General features: G+C 31.3%; 1 protein-coding gene across 2 annotated transcripts in view; it reads left to right on the forward strand.

Annotated features, from left to right (window-relative positions):
- LOC130613197 (talin-2-like) overlaps positions 1 to 12,157 on the forward strand; it is a 22,083-nt gene continuing 9,926 nt past the window's right edge. The window contains exons 1-22 of one of the 2 annotated variants that reach the window (XM_057434526.1): positions 1 to 564; positions 1,176 to 1,263; positions 2,134 to 2,209; positions 4,343 to 4,443; positions 4,579 to 4,653; positions 5,031 to 5,085; positions 5,165 to 5,271; positions 5,629 to 5,713; positions 5,814 to 5,883; positions 5,976 to 6,102; positions 7,189 to 7,259; positions 7,352 to 7,415; positions 7,543 to 7,647; positions 7,722 to 7,811; positions 7,914 to 7,979; positions 8,254 to 8,355; positions 9,013 to 9,297; positions 9,931 to 10,064; positions 10,509 to 10,659; positions 10,741 to 11,103; positions 11,450 to 11,674; positions 11,823 to 11,954. In XM_057434526.1, the coding sequence (XP_057290509.1) occupies positions 1,204 to 1,263; positions 2,134 to 2,209; positions 4,343 to 4,443; positions 4,579 to 4,653; positions 5,031 to 5,085; positions 5,165 to 5,271; positions 5,629 to 5,713; positions 5,814 to 5,883; positions 5,976 to 6,102; positions 7,189 to 7,259; positions 7,352 to 7,415; positions 7,543 to 7,647; positions 7,722 to 7,811; positions 7,914 to 7,979; positions 8,254 to 8,355; positions 9,013 to 9,297; positions 9,931 to 10,064; positions 10,509 to 10,659; positions 10,741 to 11,103; positions 11,450 to 11,674; positions 11,823 to 11,954 (2,544 nt within the window). In that variant the 5' untranslated portion in view covers positions 1 to 564; positions 1,176 to 1,203. Of the gene's footprint in view, positions 565 to 1,175; positions 1,264 to 2,133; positions 2,210 to 4,291; positions 4,444 to 4,578; positions 4,654 to 5,030; positions 5,086 to 5,164; positions 5,272 to 5,628; positions 5,714 to 5,813; positions 5,884 to 5,975; positions 6,103 to 7,188; positions 7,260 to 7,351; positions 7,416 to 7,542; positions 7,648 to 7,721; positions 7,812 to 7,913; positions 7,980 to 8,253; positions 8,356 to 9,012; positions 9,298 to 9,930; positions 10,065 to 10,508; positions 10,660 to 10,740; positions 11,104 to 11,449; positions 11,675 to 11,822; positions 11,955 to 12,157 lie in introns of both variants that reach the window. The other variant, XM_057434525.1, reaches the window with a different exon arrangement.

Below are 12,157 nucleotides of genomic sequence, written 5' to 3' on the forward strand. Positions count from 1 at the left end.
CGTAGTGTCATTTAAATTGATCACAATGAAGGTACAGAGAAATGCAAACTGCATGAAAGGTGTTTGTGGATTTAAGTGGTGGAGAAAAGATTTTAAATATGCTGCAAAATATAGCAGAGCAATTGTATGGACAAAGTTAAGCAGGTACGGAGAATTACTTTAGAAATAAGTGAATCAAGTTGATTGTGATGGGTATTTTCACTTCAGCATGTTTCTGTAATATTCATTGAAGCTTTTATGTAGGTTTCAGGCAATATCCTTTAGAATATCTTTTACATAACAAAGATTTAGCTGGATAAAAAGGTAACATATTTTCTTTATTATTTTAGTTATAATTTTAATTAAGCTTTATAACAGTTCGAAAAAGAAGATATTTTTCACATTAATATGCAATGGCATTTGTGTTAATTATGCAATGGTATTTGTGTTAATTATGCAATGGTATTTATGTTAATTGAACTTCTATGATTTTTTAATGTTTTGCTTATTAGGAAAGTCATCAGTATTGGAAGCTCATTAAGATTATAATTAAACTTATGAAACAATACAAACTCATCAGTGCAGGTAATTAAGTTTTGTAAATTTTTTTTCTCATTTTTTTTTATTCTAAGTGATGCAGTGTTGCAATGTTGTTGTTGTTTAATGGAATGTTCATTTGGATGTTTTTCAGAGTTTTTTGTTTGTTTGTTTTTGTAATGAAAATTTTCGTTGTATAATATTTGTAAATAAAGTAACATTATTCCATTGTTGTTTTACCACAGCCGGATTAATGTAAAATAGAAAGAAAATTATCTTGAAGTATATATTGAAATTTTTAGTTTTAGAAAGTGATGTTTTTGTTTTTCACTGGTTGTTATTATTTTTTTCATAATTTATTAGTTATTATTATTATCGAAAAAAACTTTTGGTCTCATTTTTTTTGCCTTTTTTTAAATAATTTTTTACCTTTTTGTTGTTATTGAAAGAGAAAAACATCTTCCTATTCAAACTTAAAACAGCCTTACCCTATTAACACAGACATTTTACTCCCAATATATGAAAAAGAAAACAACCAAAAAAATAAGTGATTTAATTTTTTTCTGTCGACTGAATTCCACCTTTCTAGTAACATCATTGACAGGAAGTTATAATTCTATTATTAATCTCTTTAAATTACATTGTCCTCTTATATTTAGATTAAACAAATGGTAATTTGTTACAGAAATGGCTACACTTATACTTAAAGTAAATGTTCTTCATCTTGGAGTTACCAAAACATTCCAGGTATGTAGCTTATATATTTGAACCACTGGTCATAAAACATTTATTTCTAGTTTGCTAAAATGCTGATTTATGCTGACACTGGGTGGCCTAGATACTTAAAAAATAATAATATTATTTATTAAACATGGAGAAGGACAAGGGGTATTAAAGCTCTCATGAAGTAATAAGATTTTCTGGTTGTGCAGCTTTTTAAAGATTAAGAACACCTAAAAAATTTTCTTATTAAAATAAAAATCTTTCATATGGTTATCTTCGGTACAAGACAAATTAAAGAACAAAAAAGCGTCCTATTTACATATAAATTATTTCTTTTTTGAATTTAATTTTTAGTTAGGAAAGACAATTCCTCGTATTGGATTTGCTAACATGCTAACCAGTCTCCATATTGGATTTGCTAACACTCCAACATATAAAAACATGTATAATGATGAATTAAAAAACTCTAAGGATATATATATCGGAAATTGTTCTAAAAGTACTTATCTATGAATGCTTCAGAATACAGGATTTCAGAAGTAAAAATATACTTACATAACAATATGATTTTTTCTTGAAATTACTATAAGTTGTTACTATAAGTGTCCTCTGTATTTAATATTTGAATTATTATGCTGGGCGCTTATTTGTATGCTGGGCGCTTATTTAAAACTTTTGATCAAAAAGTAGGTGCATATTTGGATAGGTTTGCAAGACATGACTTTAAAGTTAGCATTTAGACAAAATGTGTGTTTTGTCACAAGATAACTCTCGTACTGCATTGTTTTTTCATTTTATAAAGTTTTATAAATTATTGAGGTATAACTAAGGCAATTTACTACTTCGATGTCTTTGGTTTATTTACTACTTGTTACTACTTTTCATTTGTTTTAGTTGGATACGACAGCACGCGTTGAGTATGTCATCAGTCAAGTGCAAGAAAAGGTTGCTGGAACACAACCTCATTCAAGTATGTGTGATACATTGTGATATTTACTGTTTGACAATTTATTTTTTAAGTAAATTAAGTTTACATTAGCTTATTGACTTAATTTTAAATAATTACAAGGTTGTTGCAGTATTGAATCTTTTTTTTAAAAAAATTATAGTTTGGAGGATTCAGCTGTCTTGCACCATTTAGCACAAGTAGATTATGATAACATTATACAAAGGAAAAATTGCACTGCATTGATTTATTTTATTGTTGTAGGAAAAGCATTGAAGGGATTTTACTAAAATATCATATCATAATTGAAGAAATACAAACCTGTGTAACATGTGTTTATCTCTATGATAATAACTGTCTTCTGTCTGTTTGTTTGTGTATTATGGAAACACGAAATGCAATATATATAAGGGATTGGCGACCCTGTGGATTTTATTTATTATAAAAGTTTTAGTTTTTCTTAAGAAATCACCTTTCGCATCGTCATTTTTTAAGGTGAATTGAATGCTAATTTACTATTTCTTCCATTGTGTAGAGATTAGCCTTGCAAAATGTAAACAAACAATCGTCCAATTATTTATAGAAATAGTTCTTTGGCCAAAAATAAATTATTAATCTCAAGAGGCATATCCTCACTATAATACATCTCACAATTTCGAAAGTGTTTATTTACAATCCATTTTGTTCAAAATAAACTCCTTTGTAGTCCTTATTTATCATCATTTATAAATGTGCAGCTCTATTTGTGCCCATAAAATTATGAATAAATATGAAAATTAACAATAATAATAAAGTATGTGCAGATGCTAAACTTTAGAAAATGGTAATCCTCCCCTTTTAATTAGGATGGGTTTCCTAATTGCTAATTAGTTATTTAATTATGTAAAACGAAATTACTTCCTTTTAATATTATGGTGGAAATTTTCCATTCAATTTAGCATTTGTTAAAGGAAACTATAATTCAAAACATCCTTTTTGTTAGAAGTTTTGTCTTGCGACAAAATTCATCAATTTTACATTCACGGTTTAATAAAAGACTTTTAAATGTTACACCTTAATGGTACTATATTTTTGCAGGCATTTCATATTTACCTACAAAACATTTATCATACTTGAAAATAAAAATTAAGTAACTTTTTTACTGTAAAGTGAAAAAGAGGACTACTTTATTCCCACAAAGAAAAAAATGGAACTCTATTGCCAGAATTCAACAAAAGATTGTTAAAAGTGTATTGATCTGAATGTTTTACTAAGAAAATGCTATGTTTTTGAAAAAAAATTGATAAAATTTATGTCGTTCATAAAGATTACTGCCTTTGAAATTATTTGCAAAATTTCTGCAAAATTATGTAAATATTTGCAGTGTCTCCACTCTGACTACAAGTATAATAGTTATGCTAACCTAAGGGTTAAAAAAACCAGCAAAAGTTGATATCATCATCATCATCATTCTCGGCTTTACGTCCGTTTTCCATGCTAGCATGGGTTGGACGGGGTATATTATGACCCTCTTCCAATCTGATCTAGACTGTGTTAGATCTAAACTCAACTTCCTCTGTATCAAGTCTGTCCTTATAACCTCCTGCCAAGTCTTTCTCGGTCTGCCTCTGGGCTTTGCCCCAGGAACTATCAAGTCTCTACACTTTCTTACCCAATTATCCTCCTCCATTCTCTCCAAGTGCCCCAGCCAGTTCAATCTTCTTATCTGGATAACATCTTTAATTCTACGGAGACTTAGCCTGCTTCTTAGCTCATTTGAACTCTTTCTGTCTCTCAGACTGGCGTTACACATCCACCTAACCATTCTCATATCATTCCTTTCTAAACGGTCAAGATCTTCCTGCTTCACTGCCCATGTCTCACTACCGTACAACATTTTGAGATTATATGAACAAAAATATTACTTTGATATATTATTTTTGCTCATATTTTTCACCATAAATAACTATTTTGGTTTTAAATATCTAGGAGAATTTATGTGTCAGACATATTAATTGAATTTTTACAAGAAACTAATAATCAATCATCTACTGAATTTTTGTTGAATAACGTGCTAAACAATTTATCTACTTGTCCTTAAATAGTATGAATTTTTTATTTTCTTAGTTTCCTGTATATTTCGCTGGCACAAATATACTCATTTAACCTTTTGTTTAGATCAAAATTTTGGATTATTTTTTAAAGACCCATCTAATGAGAAAAAAAGTTACTGGTTACTTAACAGTAGGCCATTAAGAATGTACGATCTAGCTAATGGGGTGAGTTTTTTTATTTTATAAAATAGTAAAAAGTGATTTGACTTTAATCTATTGTGTCATTTTTTATTTTAATACACACAAAGTAAAAAAAATTGCAACGTTTTGATAGATGTGTTTTTCTGTTCTTTTTTACAGACAGAACTTTTATACAAAGATAAAAACAGATATTTAAAAGTGAAGATGTTGGATGGAACCATTAAAACTGTGTTGGTATGTATATATTTTTTTCTAATCTCACTATAGGAAAGGCCCAGGTGGCCTCCTATAATAGAGTGTATTATAAACATGTCTATGGCATTACACTATACATATATTTGTAATATGTTGATATGCAAAAGCAGGTCAATTCTTGACACACTCAACCTCAAAATATGCTTTATGCAAAAATCTTATTTTACTCTCCTGACAAAATTTCTCACTCTCATAAAACAAAGCTTGTAACATTATGACATTTGACTTTTGCAGAAATAGAAAGTCTGGCAGGAACATGGACATCGGTCAGGAAGTAGTCAGGAGAGTGAGGAGCCAGTCACCCTTGCTAGTCATAGCTTTTATATTACCCCTGTTTACAATGTAAAAATTTTTAGGTGAACGACAGCAAATCAGTTGGGCATGCTCTTGATCTTATTTGCGAAAAAATTGGTATGTATTAATCATTTCAATGAGCAATTGTTTTAGCCCTGGGTTTGGTTACTTATTGCATTATGTTTTTAAATGTTAGGTATTACTAATGCAGATGAGTATTCATTGTTTATTGAACAAGAGAAAGATGATGTCATGGATGAAGAGGAAGCGGAAGAAGCAAGAAGAGGAACATTGCGAAAAATGGTATATCATATTTATGAGTCATAAGATAATTGTTTTAAACTGGGTGCCTATAAGGTGGTCCGGACGGAACAAACGTATGTTTATTTAATGAGAGAGAACGGCTTAGTCAATGTTTTATGGTTTAATTTTTAAGTAATGGTTACAATTCAGTAAAAGCAGTAATCCAAAGAGATGTTTGTAAAATAATTTGGGAAATAGTCGATGAAGGGGGAAGGGGGCACATGAACAGGCCTTTTCCTAAGACAGAGTGTTTTCAAAGCAGTTGGCATATAAGAAAACATTATTGTTGTTTTTGCGTTTGTTTATGAGCTTGTGTAGTGTGTGTATTAATTTTTCCCCATTTTTTTTTCTTTAAAGAGCCATGCTATTATGCATAAAGTGGATGACTATGAAATGAAGAAAGTGCAAACATTAAAGCGAAAAGCTCACACAGATGATGATAGTTAGTTCCCAATCTATTAAAAAATAAAAATAATGTTTCATCTATTTTCTTAAAAGAGGTAAGGTTAATAGACCCATATTGACATTATTTTTGTTCTTAGCATACTGGTTAGCAAATCAGAAAACTTTAAGAGAGGCTGGTGTTCATGATGATACATTGGTTGTTATCAGGTTTGTATAAAATTTCATCCTTTCGTATTATATGAAACTGTGAAGGTATTATTTAATTCTGGCAAGACATCACATTTTTCATATTGTTGTAGACGACGATTCACAGTGGAACAAAGTGTTAATATTACCAACCCAATTGAAATCAATTTATTGTATGTGCAGTCACGTGATGCAATTCTCGATGGTAGTCACCCCTGCACCATGGAGCAAGCAGCAAAAGTACATACTTTTTCCTCTTCTTTGCGTCCAAGTATTTTATTCTTAGTAACAAAAATGTTACTTTAAAGAAATGTGTATTGTTGTAATGAAATAAAAGCTAATAATTGTTAGCCCATGAAAAAATAAATGTGTTTCCATGTTGTACGTCGGGTAACGTTCTTGTGCATCTTTACTGCCTAATGTATTGGTGACAGAATGCAGCTATTCATATATAATGTATTGGTGACAGAATGCAGCTATTCATATATAATGTATTGGTGACAGAATGCAGCTATTCATATATAACTAGGTTATAGTTACAAAATAACTGTCGCTCCATTCTTGAACATTGTTCTATATGTTTTAATTGGTTATTGTATTTATTTGATTGAGCATCCTTGGTTTTTTTGAAACATAATGCAAATTTTAAGTTTCACTCAAATTTAACGAAAATGTCGAGTTTGGAATTTTGTATGATGCAGTGCATAAAGTTTAAGCAACGAGTACAAGAACATATGCGCGCAGTGAGAAACGGAGATGTGAAGAAAAACGATATTGCGGACCACAGCTGGAGCAGAAGTCATCAGTTTAATTGGGATGAGAAGAAAATCATTGACAAAGAATCCAGAACAACAGCCAGGAAGATTAAAGAAACCATTCACAGTGTAGAACTTAACAAACACATAAACAGCATCTCGCATCAACTTCCTGAGATTTGGTTACCAGCCCTACAGAAGAAGTAGTTACCCACATCTAGGTCCGAAAATTTTAATTACCGTAATTAACTGTAATTATCAGCTCGTTTCTGATTGGTTAATTTTTATGAATTTCGATCCTCCGAAATATATAAACACATGCGCAACATCATTTTACTTTGCCCGATGATGGGAGAAGGATCCCCCGAAACGTCGCCTACTAAACTATCATGTTCAAGAAATGATAAACTTTCCACAGTAGTATGAATACTGAACAGACAAACTGAAATAATATCTTCGATAAAATGGATCGTGTATCGTCCACTTTACCTTAACATGTTTACAAATTTGACCTTCTCAGTACCAATTTTTTTAGATTAGGTTTGTTATTCTTAATTTTATTTATTTCTAGTTTGCAGCATTTCAAATACAAGTTACTCATGGTGATTTTGATGACTCAAGATATAAATCTGGATTTGTTGAGTGCGTTTGTTTATGTTTATGTTATATCACTTGATAATTACAGATAGATCTAGCGAGCTGTTTACCTTGTAAAAATATCTAAATTGTTTTAGTGTAAAGGAATGCCTACCTAAAGAATACCATAAAAGCAAAGAGATTGTGAAAAAAATTAAGGAGGTAAAATTTCCCCATCGCTAATACTTTAAGTGTTTTGAATTAAATAAGAAGGAAGATTATTTTAAATTTAGTTTCAGTAGTTTATTATGTTGGAGTGATTCACAATTCATACACATATTTTTAATAGGAACACCGTATATTGGAAAGAATGCCAGAGCTGGAAGCAAAATATAAATATATTCAATTATGTCAGAATTTACCTACATATGGAGTGACATTTTTTGTTGTGAAGGTATGAAATTCTTTACATTGTAATAAATATTGTCATGTATAGATGGTAACTAAGTCCTTATATACTCATTTCAGGAAAAAATGGTAGGAAAGAACAAACTCATCCCTCGATTGTTAGGAGTGAACAAAGAGAGTGTGATGAGAGTGGACGAAAGAAGCAAATGTGTTTGTATTATTTTTTATACTTTTTGTACACAAACAAATTTGAAGTCAAATTGAAATTACTGTACCTACCCAGTATTTAATTTTCTTTTGTATTGTGCATAGGTGTTGAAGGTGTGGCCGCTAACAACAATTAAGAATTGGGCGTCATCACCAAATAGTTTTACCCTGGTAGGTTTGGTTTAGTTCATTTTGTTCGATTACGCTATTTTGGTTGCTTTTCATCTTTTTTTGGTATTTTCATTACTACATATTGAATCTTTGACTCTTTATTTTACAAGACAGAAAACTGCTACACATTTATAGCTGGCATTTGAACTTAATATCAAATACGTTCAAATTTTGGTTTTACATGCAGTCAATATGTATTTTAAAACAAAATTACATAGGATAAAAGGTATTAAGATTATTATGTGTTAACTTCGTTTAGTATTTGTTATAACAGGACTTTGGAGATTATACTGAAGGGATGGTATCTGTCCAAACTCTTGAAGGTCCTCAGATTGGTCAACTTATTGGTGGTTATATCGACATTCTGATGAGCAGGGTCAGTGTTTTCTTAGTTTCTACTATATCGATAATGATGCATTCATATAAACTTGTGATAGCTAATATTATTCTAAATAAAATTCTAAGTGCTAATATGATAAAAATCAGGGTGCTCTTTTAAACAACTAGATGGCAATGTGGTATTTTGCACACCAGAGTATATAAAAACCTTTCTCCCTGCTTTACAAGTAAAATTTTAGAGTTTCTTTGCTTGAACCATTGGGTTAAGAATATTATATATAAAATTTACGTTTTACATTACAGAGATTCACTCTGTTAAAGTGCTGAAATAGCTTAAATTTGATATATTATGCTGTTGTCAGAATTTATGTGCTGAATTTTTGAATACAAAATTGAATGCAATTATATAAAGGGAGATAAAATGTAGTTTTATAAATCTATATTATTCAATATCACAACTTGCAACCAATTTTTTAAGTTTTCATTCCTAATTCTCCTGAAATTTTGTTTGACGATGTTCAATATTTGACTATAAAAGTATAGATCTTATGTTTTGAAAAGATTTTGGTATATATTTTGTATTCTTTTACATTTTTTTTACCAAATTTTAATGGCAATTCATCACAAAATATAAGTCAAACTAGGGATTTTTGCGAATTTGGATGGAGTTACTGTTGTTATCTGCTTTGTATAGATCAACAAAATAAAATACACCCATGCTAGAGATGACGAACTTGGCATGGTTGAAGAAAGTTCAACTGTTCCCAATAAGTCAAGATTTATACAGAATCGAAAATTTAAACATGGTGATGAAATGATGCCACAATATGGAAAGTTGGGTCATGTTTCAGGAAGTCTGTCAAAAGGTCAAAGAGCATTGTTGGGTAATCTTGATGCATCAGGAAAAGCTGTGTTAGTTATCTACGATGAACTAAACGATGAAGAAAATCCCTATGCTATACTGGAACCATTTCAAAAGGTGAGTGTACATAGATATGGAATATAAACTTATACTTCATGGGTCTCCGTGCTACATGTTTTGAAAAACAAATTTTAACTTTCTCACAGACTCAACTGTTGCTTACTTGTTGCTTGTTGACTATCTACTTACGAAGACCACATTCACGATTTTACTTTCTCTGTTAGGATTATACGCCAACGGCTGAATTAGAACATAATTTTAATCATCTTTTTCGCATTATTTCTATTTATAACGGTTTATTCGTAAATTTAATTTTACAAAAAGCTAAAGATTTATTTTATAATTCTTTCCCAATCTTTTCTGTCTTTTGCCAATTTGATTGCTTCTTCCCAAGTTAGATTAATTTTATTCAGATCGTTTTTAATAAAAGTTAAAAGTGTGTTTTTGCAGGAAACTTTTTAATTTGTTTGTCTAGTTTCAGAACAAAATTTGTCTGGGAAAGCGTTGTTATTTTTACAGTTCACGTTTTTAAAGAATTTCATCTCGCTTTTAAAACGTTTCTTGTAGAAAAAACGTGTGTTGCGTGTGTTATGTGAAGATTTGAAAACAATTCAGCTTGCGACGTAATTTGTCATTTGTTTGTGTCACGGTCATTGCAGTTAGTGAGTGAATGATTTTGCAATAATTTAGGAGCAAGACAGTGATAATTTTAGTGTTGACAAATCAATGGGTGACATATACGCAAGTGTTGCATCAATCATTTCAAACTCAAACAAACCGAGTGAAGATGATTATACAACAGTTGGAGCTGGTGTCAGCACAATGTAAGTTTGACATGTGGTCGTAGGTAACGATACAATGCTATTGTACGTCAACCCAACAAAACACTTGTCCTCCTCTCTTTGTCAAATGTTATGCACTGTTAGCTAGTTTTGAAAGTCCACAATGCAGATAATATTTGCAACGTGTGTTATTATCAGAAAAAGTTTATAGGTTGATCTTTCATGTATGCATAAAGCTTTCAATTTCTACCTATGTGTTGTAGAAGAACACTTTATTTTGTAATGTAAAATGCAATGTAAATTTTCATTCTAGACGGCGATTTCCTGTAGCTATTTTTGTGAACGTTAATGTAAACTAGCGTTAAAATGGCAAGACTATATTAAGCATCAAATAGGTTGATGCATTTGTTATAAATCGCATTTTTGAGACACCTATAAAAGGCTGTTCTTTTAAAAACAATTTAATCAACGCGATGTGTTTTTTAGAGCATCGAATTTGAAGGATTTATCGCGTCATTTGAAAATGCGAGCTGCAGGTATGAAAGGAGACGATGGCAATGATTTACTAGATGCTGCAAAAAAGTTGGCCGATGCTTTTAATGGATTAATGGTGGCAATTAGTCCTACGGAAGATAAGGTAGCCTTGCTCTTTCCAATCTATACCAATGGAAATGAACTTTGCATGGTAATTGATATTTTCACTCTCCCTGTAATTTAGTCACGCGATGATATCCTTATTGCAGCTAATGACATGAGTGAGGCTGGTGTATGTATCGAACACATTTTAAATGAGCGTCAACCGAATGGACATCAAGGAAACGTGCTTAGCCTGGCTAAGGTCATTGAGAAAGCTGCTAATGTTTTAAGCCAGAAAGCTGCTCAACTAGCTGGTACTTTAGACGAGCCAAGTGCTCGCAAAATCAATGCTAGCGCCGAAAAAGCACGTGTGAGAGCATCTGAATTAGTAACATGCGCAAAGATACTTGGATTATATATGGACAATCCAGCAGCGAAGCAGCAAATGTTGAATGCTATAAAGAGTGTCGGACAAGATATAAACGCTCTTACTGGATTGTGTTTGGTATGATGTTTCTGTGATTCATTTTGTTTGTTCAGATCACTACACATCTTTCTCTTTCACAACTGTACTTGTATGATACAATCATTTGTCAGGCCTTTTTTTCTTATGCCATAAAGAGTATATTTTATGGTTTTAGATAGGTAGATCTTAAAGCGTTTTTAATGCGCTAAAATAATTAACATGAACTATAGTTGAAAATGAAAATAAATACATTCAAACATAGCTTTTCCATATTGTCACATACTGGGTTTTAAAACATTATTTTGCGTGCTTACCAAAGTAATTACTGGGAATGTTTTAACAACACCATACTTTACTTTGTAACATATATTTCAACGGTTTTCAGGTTGCAACTAATGATGAAGATCTTATTGGAAAAATCCAAGCTGTTGCACAAGCTGTGACAGATGCTTTAAATAATTTAATAGAAAAAGTACAATTTGGTTCAGACGAATCGGAAAAGGCTGCAGAGAAGAATGTATATGAAATGATCCTAGATGCAAATGACGCTTTATTCAGGAGTTTAGGCAACGGTGACGAAATGGTCCGACAAGCTACCATATTGGGACAGGTCTGTAGTTTTTTAAATTCTGGACACTTTTATATTTAGCAAACATGTTCTATCTAGCTGCCAGCAAGAAAGTTTCAAAGCATCTAATATATTCAATAATCATGTGGACACACCGGTTTTACCGTCTCGTTGTTTTTAATTATATTAGGCGACATCACAGCTCATCAAAGGATTGAAAACACACGCGAATGATATTGACGATGTAAATGAAAAAGACAGATTATTAGCAGCTGCTAAGCTTCTCACAGATGCTACGTCAGCATTATTATTAGCTGCTAAAGTAAGTATTAATTTCTAACCTCGCTCTAGTAAAGTGTATCTACTAGGTATCAGATTTGGTACCAAGCTTAACATCGCTTTTTAAAAAAACCTTTGATAACAACGTTTCGCTGTTTTATAGTGTCTGTGATACAACTAGCTGTATTGTTTACAATGGAAAGCGTAAAGCATAAGCATTACGTGTATAAGCATAAGAAGGCCCGA

Source organism: Hydractinia symbiolongicarpus, chromosome 10 (assembly GCF_029227915.1).
Source record: "Hydractinia symbiolongicarpus strain clone_291-10 chromosome 10, HSymV2.1, whole genome shotgun sequence".
Lineage (NCBI taxonomy): Eukaryota > Metazoa > Cnidaria > Hydrozoa > Anthoathecata > Hydractiniidae > Hydractinia > Hydractinia symbiolongicarpus.